Below are 6,954 nucleotides of genomic sequence, written 5' to 3' on the forward strand. Positions count from 1 at the left end.
GACGATATCAGGACAAGTTTTGACAAGATGCTTGTGGAATCTGCTCAACTACACCGACCCTTGTTAGTGCACTGTCAGAGTCATAATTTCAGGAAAGCAATAATAACGGAGTACTGTAACATTTTTAAGGGAGCCCAATTGGCACCAGAATGCAAGAAAACGTAACTACTGGTCGACGGTGTCGAATACAAGCTTGATGCACTCAGCCCTGGGGATGATGATTTCAATGAAGTCGTATAATAAAGCGGCATGCTAAGCGATTGCCAAGGCTTCACCTTGCAACTATCTGATCTGCAGTAGTCATCGCGTGAAACTTCGAACCTCGCATTTGATTTGCCTGCGCCGCAGACTGCAGGCTGTCCAGTTAGTCAAATCTTCATTTGCACCTTTCCGACAGCCTGTGGTTGTCGATCGGAGATATGCCTGTCGTCAAAGGAGGTGTGTGGACCAATATTGAGGACGAAATCCTCAAGGCCTCTGTGTCGAAATATGGGTTAAATCAGTGGGCTCGAGTTTCATCTCTACTTGCGCGAAAAACTCCCAAACAGTGCAAAGCGAGATGGACAGAATGGCTGGATCCTGGTATTCGGAAGATAGAATGGTCGAAAGAGGAGGATGAGAAACTACTACATCTCGCCAAGTTGATGCCAACACAATGGAGGACAATAGCACCTATCGTCGGCCGCACTGCCACTCAATGTCTCGAACGATACCAGAAACTTCTCGATGAGGCCGAGGCGAGGGAGAGTGATGAACTTGGTCTTGGTGGCCCCGAAGGAGGAGAGACAGCAGCTCCAACAGGCGACCAAGTCAGAAGACTACGACCGGGAGAATTAGATCCAGACCCAGAATCCAAACCTGCGAGGCCTGACACAATTGACCTTGACGAAGATGAGAAAGAGATGCTTAGCGAGGCTCGTGCACGTCTAGCCAATACACAAGGAAAGAAAGCCAAAAGAAAAGCTCGCGAACGACAACTGGAAGAGTCCAGGAGACTCGCTGTGCTTCAGAAACGACGAGAGCTCAAGAATGCAGGCATCAATATTAAAATTACCACTCGGAAACAGGGTGAGATGGATTACAATGCCGACATACCCTTTGAGAAGCAAGCTGCGCCCGGTTTTTACGACACGCTAGATGAGGAGGCGAAGAATGAGCGAGAGCGAGAAATGTTCGACCCTCGGAAGCAGCAACTAGCTAGGAAGCGGCAAGGAGACTCGGAGGACAATGTGGACTCTAAGCGGCAAAAGCAAGACAAGAACAAATCTTCAGCAGCAATGGCGGCAGCAGCCCGCGCTGGGCAAATGCAGCGTATACGAGAGGCAGAGCAACAGAGCAAGCGTCGGGGTTTGAACCTCCCAGCTCCCCAGGTCAGCGAGAGCGAATTGGAGGACATTGTGAAAATGGGCATGGCCGGTGACAGGGCTATTAAGGCTGCTGGTGACGACGACCTGGACGGCCGTGGGCTTGTTTCGAATTATTCTAACATGCTTGGAGCAACACCTATCCGGACGCCACGGGCTCCTGCACAAGAAGACCATATTGCAAATGAGATCAGAAATATCAGGGCATTGACAGAGACACAATCTTCATTATTGGGTGGTGAGAACACACCTTTGCACGAGGGTAGTGGTACTACTGGATTTGACGGGGTTGCTCCGCGCAAGCAGGACATGGTCACGCCAAACCCCATGGCAACTCCTTTTCGGCAGGCCGGACCAGGCTCACAATTGTCTGGGGCTACACCATCAAGGACGCCTCGCGACAATTTGACACTCAATGAGGGAGGCGAGCGTCAACTGGTTGCTCAGACCCCTCGAGATCTACGACTGGCGGAGAATGCAAGTCGATCGGCCCTGAGAGCAAAGCTGGCATCTCTCCCCAAACCAAAGGAAACGGAATGGGAATTGGAAGTCCTGCCTACGGAGCAAGAGGAACTAGCTGAACGAACAAAGATTGAAATGGAAGACCAAGCTGACATCGACCGCCGCGGACGTGAAGCACGTGAAGCAGCCGCAGCGGCTGAGTTTCAACGGCAAACCCAAGTCTACAGGCGTTCTCTGCCACGGCCAATCAAGGTTGACTATAACCAACTAGCAGCAAATGCAGTATCGATTTCAGATCCGATCCAGGCGATGATAGCTTCAGAGGCTGCTCTGCTGATGGCCAATGATGCATTGAAATTCCCTCTGCCAGAATCTCGTGTGACGGGCAAGCCTCCGCAAATTCAATCGTTATCTGATGAACTTTTGCAAATGGCCAAGGAGGAGCTGGTAGCAGAGACGAACGAAGCCAGACGTCAGGAATACACTGAGGCTCTCGACCAGTTGTATACAGCTGAAAACGAACGCGGCGCTCTACCCCTGAGATTTGTCGAAAACACAACATCAGCGGAATATGGTAAAGCTTTCCAAGCCGTACAAAAAACTCTACTGGCGTCGGGCGAAGCTGGCAACAAGCTTGAGAAGAAACTAGCCCTTCATCTTGGCGGGTACCAGGCGCGGCAGAAGACATTGAAGCAGAAGATTGCCGCCGTTTATGAGAAAATTGGAGAATGCAGGGCTGAGTTGGAGGGTTATCGGTCACTACAAAATGGCGAAGAAGGAGGTCTGCTAAGGCGGCTCGAAGGCCTTAGAGACGAAGTCAATTTCATCAGTCGAAGGGAACGACAAGCACAAGAGGACTACCGACTGGCTAGGGATGAACTCAAATCGCTTGAGGTTGCGGTCAACGGGGTCAACGGCCATTCTTGAACTTGGTGTCGCTACATTTCTGGGGCCCTTGCATTACCACCTAGACTTACAATGAATACTGTATGAGCATCCAAGTTATACTGATCATCCTATCATTTTAAAGGATAGCCATAGCACTTAGCATGGTCTATCCCACTGTCAATCAAGACGTGGTGGTCCTGAATGGTGCCAGCCCATATAATAGTGAAGGCAGCGTTGAGCAACAGACACAACCGGATGATGCTCCTTCTCCACCATGAGATGTCGTCTTCCAGCGGCTCGCTCATGCCTGTTCGACTCCCAGATCATGATAGCAAGGGCGGTTCACTTATTCACCTAGACCTACCTTCCAAGCCATACTCCATCCTTGAGGCATGACCATCGCCCCCCCTCTCCCACCCTTCACTACTCACCTCTAAGCATGTGACCAGCTCCCAAAGTAAAGACATAGATATATCATGATTCCGCAAAATCCTCCACAAAACTCCGTACCAAAACCACAACCCTTCGTATCCAACCGCTCGATCTTGGCTTAGCAGGCTGGCAATGTTGGAGAGTGTTGTGTGCGTTGCGATCAGCCTTTGGTTAAGAAAGCAACTTTCCACCTTCCAGCATCCGACCTCTCCTATCACTGCAGCGGACCGGACCCCCTTCAGGGTCGAAACTTGGTAGAAACGTTGGAGAGAGTGCAGACCGTTCATCTGACCCGAGAGTGTCTATGTGCAAAAACCGTATATTGGAGTATGTTTCTTCCTTGAGTTGTGCTTTTTCGAGTGAAAGGGGGGGGGGGATTTGTTGTGTGCATAAACTAGTAGTTAGCAGTGGCAGCAGGAGTAAATGAATGTATGGTAACTGCGTGTTTAGGAGATGAAGCGTGTCTTAACTTCTCTTTCTATGTTGTTTTTAACTAGAGGCTGTCATCCAGATTGCCGTCCTATCCTTCTGTTTCACATACTACGGCATGTTCAACTTACTTAGACCAGCCTTAGCCTCCTAGGGAGTCCAATACTTCACGATAATATATAGAATATATTCTTCATTCAGCTGTTGATGCCGTGTATATCGAAACCTCATCGTAAACCATCTCTATCGATGTCTATCCTCCTACACCTCATAAACTCTTAAAATATCGAAAAGACGATAGCTCCGGAGAGGCTTTTAGTTCTGTTCTAATATAATTATCGACTTAAGAGTCTTACTTACGCTTAGCTACTATCGCCTAACGTTACTCCTACGAACATATCTAAAACTGTCTTTTGAAAGTTAGTAATATATAGTACTCCCTGCCCCTTCCTGACTCATCCACGGCACCCATCCGAACGCCCCCACCTCTCCTCCTCTTTAGGAAACAAGGCTCGCCTGACAGGCGCTACACGCACACCCCCTTGACCCTAAAGGCCTAGGATAATAAATTCCCCAAAAAATTCCAAAAAGAAGAAATCCGACAGCTACAGGATTTGAACCTGTGCGGGCGAACCCAACAGATAACCTCGAGGGGATTCGAGTCTGTCGCCTTAACCACTCGGCCAAACCTGATTTCACACGTTAGCGGACATTGCTCACTTTGCCAAAGCGCCAGGAGGACGTACTGTCTGTGTGCATTTCAAAGACAATTTTGTGGAGGTTAAATCTATACCTCGTTGAAAGGTTTGGCTGCCTATCCATGCTTTCTCCGCATTGCACTCTGTGTGACTGAGCGTGCTTCGTGGTCGCTGGGGTCGATAGGTAAGCTCGTTAGCAACTGGTTAATCGCTTGCATTCGGGCAACTCACGGCATATAAAAACGTACAGTAGAAAGGAGCACTTTCTACACTCTAGGACTTACTACTTGAATTATAATTCGAGTCCTGGAACCTGTCTAGACTCTGGACTAGAACAAGTGCCAGGATGGAACCATATACCATCCCGCATCATTTCTCTCAAGACCATTGTCTCTGCTAACCACGCTTGACTCCGACTCGCCGTAAGATCCGAGAGACAGCGTACCTACAGGTCACGAGGCAAAAACTCATTTTTGATGGAGCAAGCATGTAAGAAGAATTGAATATTGCATTGGAGCACGGGAAGCCGACATCAGGAGCAGTGCGTCCACCCACCCCTGCCATCGTACGAACAGCCCATGCTGAGGAAATTCCAAAGCCGCCGACCTGGCTTGGGGAGTTTGATGTTGGTCAAACTATCTAGACTGCAAATATAGAAGGAGTGCCTCGCAGCTCCGCTTGGTTCTGTCTAAGCCTTAGAGGAACCGTTTCTCTCCTCACAGATAGCCAGCCTTTCCATGAGGATTTCAGAGAGAGATTTAATGAATGGTATATCGGGGGGAGAGTGTATACACACTTTCCCCACAAGGACTAATTGTCAGGATGGGTTAACCTCTCTTGTTGTGGAGTCAATGAGAGATGAAGATTGAGGGTCACTCCTCACCCCCCTTGAACGGAAGCAATCAATGTTCCCGTCTTTCGACGAATTGAAGGGCAAAATGTGCGAAGGAATGCTCAAGAGAGACCAAAATTAGATTCGTCAACAACAGTCAATGTTAACAAAATCACGTAGGCATGTTGAAGATAATCTCCTCAACCGGGCCTCGTGCCAATATTGCCGTTACTGATGTCTCAGACATCATCGTTGTGGGAGTCAAGGTTGACAGTGTTGCTGTGAATTGGGTCCACTGGAACAACAGGGGTTTGCAGGATGACGCAGAAAAAGCTGGTCTGTGAGCGTAAGATAACGCAAGGAACTTCTGTGGTGTACGCGGAGCCAAAATTCATGTTTTCGTTTACTGGCTTTCGGACTGGAAAAGTATGGACTGGAGTTAGAATGAATGCGAACACGATGAATAGTTGTGAAAGTAGTTGGATATTGATGGGGAGTAGACGAAAGAGCAATGTGTCACTGTGTATGGGTTTTATTCCTCGTCACAATCGAGTTGAGCTCCAAGGGGTTGATATCTGACAGAAAGAGCAAAGGGTGGCCCCGTAGTTGAAATGTTGTGAGACAAAGAAGGGAAAAATGATTTGCAGCGTGCAAAAAGGGTCAGTGCTTAGTATTGTTCTCATGATGATTTAATATTGTTATCTCTCCACAAAGCAGAGGTGTTTTATTCTTGTTACGCGACGGTCCCGGATAGTCCAGTGAGTAAATGGTTCCGGGAGGTCTGAATTCGGTCTTTGGTTCTCTGACTGCACGCTTTTTTCTTCTGCCTCAAACTGGTACCGGACGAGCGGGCATTGGCCGAGATTTGTATGTACAACGGGCCGAGTTAGAAACGAGAAAATGGCAACCACTTGCCGCGGAGCTTGATGTTGACCTATGTCCATGTTTAGCTCTCCTATTCCGAGACTTCCTCTATCAGACCTTACCCATGTGACGCCGTCTTTGTCTACTTCCTTCTCAACATGTGTGGAAAAAGAAATAGCACTCATAATGCCATCGCCGAACTTCTCGTTCAAGACAGCTTTATATGCATAACCATAGTTTTGAACAATCTCATACAACCGATAGATCAGTGGTTCCTTTGGGGGCATCTCGACACTCTTTCCTCGGTCGGGGAAGCCACTTAACTGGCTCTCGAGAGTGGCATGATCGATACCGAAGTAATCAGACAGGGTTTTGATATCTTCGGGAGAGGCCTTAGCTTGACCATAGAACAAGGCAGCAACTGCCACTTCGTCTCGGCCGACTACTTTGGAAAGCTCGTCAAAACTGACGCCTTTCTTTGCCTTTGCTTCGAACAGTGTTACAGAGGACTGAGGTAGTTTAGGATGTTGAGATACCTGATCATTTTAGCGAATCTTTTCTGGCTATTCAAGTGGTGACGAATGGATGAATACGTACATCAAGGGTTGCGAGAGACATGTTGGAAGCTAGTCGCTGTAACGTCAATGGAGTGGTCAACCGATAAGCTCGGAGGAGTGGTTGATTCCTGGACCTGAGGATTGTGGGGGAAGAACGAGAGAGAAAACGAAATGGTGCAGACATTTATCGAGCGACCAGCAAGGCAGAACGCACAACACACAACGGCAGTTTATATGTGCAGCCGATCGACCGTGGAGCCAACAGCAATGGAGATGTGCACTTTGTCAGTATTTGTATCCCAATCTTTATTTTCCCTGCGCCTTCTTGCCGCAGGAAGGAGAAAGAGGAGGGGCGCGGCTTCCCCGCATTGCATCGATGACAGCATTTGCGTGCATCGGGAGCAGGGACGACCAGTGGCTCATTTAGT

General features: G+C 48.6%; 2 protein-coding genes across 2 annotated transcripts; one reads left to right on the top strand and one right to left on the bottom strand.

Moving 5' to 3' along the window:
• Positions 1 to 419: 419 nt before the first annotated feature.
• On the top strand, positions 420 to 2,753 carry A1O9_10802 (pre-mRNA-splicing factor cef1; the record flags this gene model as incomplete). The annotated part of the gene is made up of 1 exon (XM_013400033.1): positions 420 to 2,753. One exon carries the CDS (start codon positions 420 to 422, stop codon positions 2,751 to 2,753), a length of 2,334 nt encoding a protein of 777 aa, XP_013255487.1.
• A 3,238-nt stretch (positions 2,754 to 5,991) lies between these two features.
• Positions 5,992 to 6,587, bottom strand: A1O9_10804 (cyanate hydratase; the record flags this gene model as incomplete). The annotated part of the gene is made up of 3 exons (XM_013400034.1): positions 5,992 to 6,039; positions 6,092 to 6,478; positions 6,567 to 6,587. 3 exons carry the CDS (start codon positions 6,585 to 6,587, stop codon positions 5,992 to 5,994), a joined length of 456 nt encoding a protein of 151 aa, XP_013255488.1.
• Positions 6,588 to 6,954: the final 367 nt, after the last annotated feature.

Source organism: Exophiala aquamarina, assembly GCF_000709125.1.
Source record: "Exophiala aquamarina CBS 119918 chromosome Unknown aczIA-supercont1.15, whole genome shotgun sequence".
NCBI lineage: Eukaryota > Fungi > Ascomycota > Eurotiomycetes > Chaetothyriales > Herpotrichiellaceae > Exophiala > Exophiala aquamarina.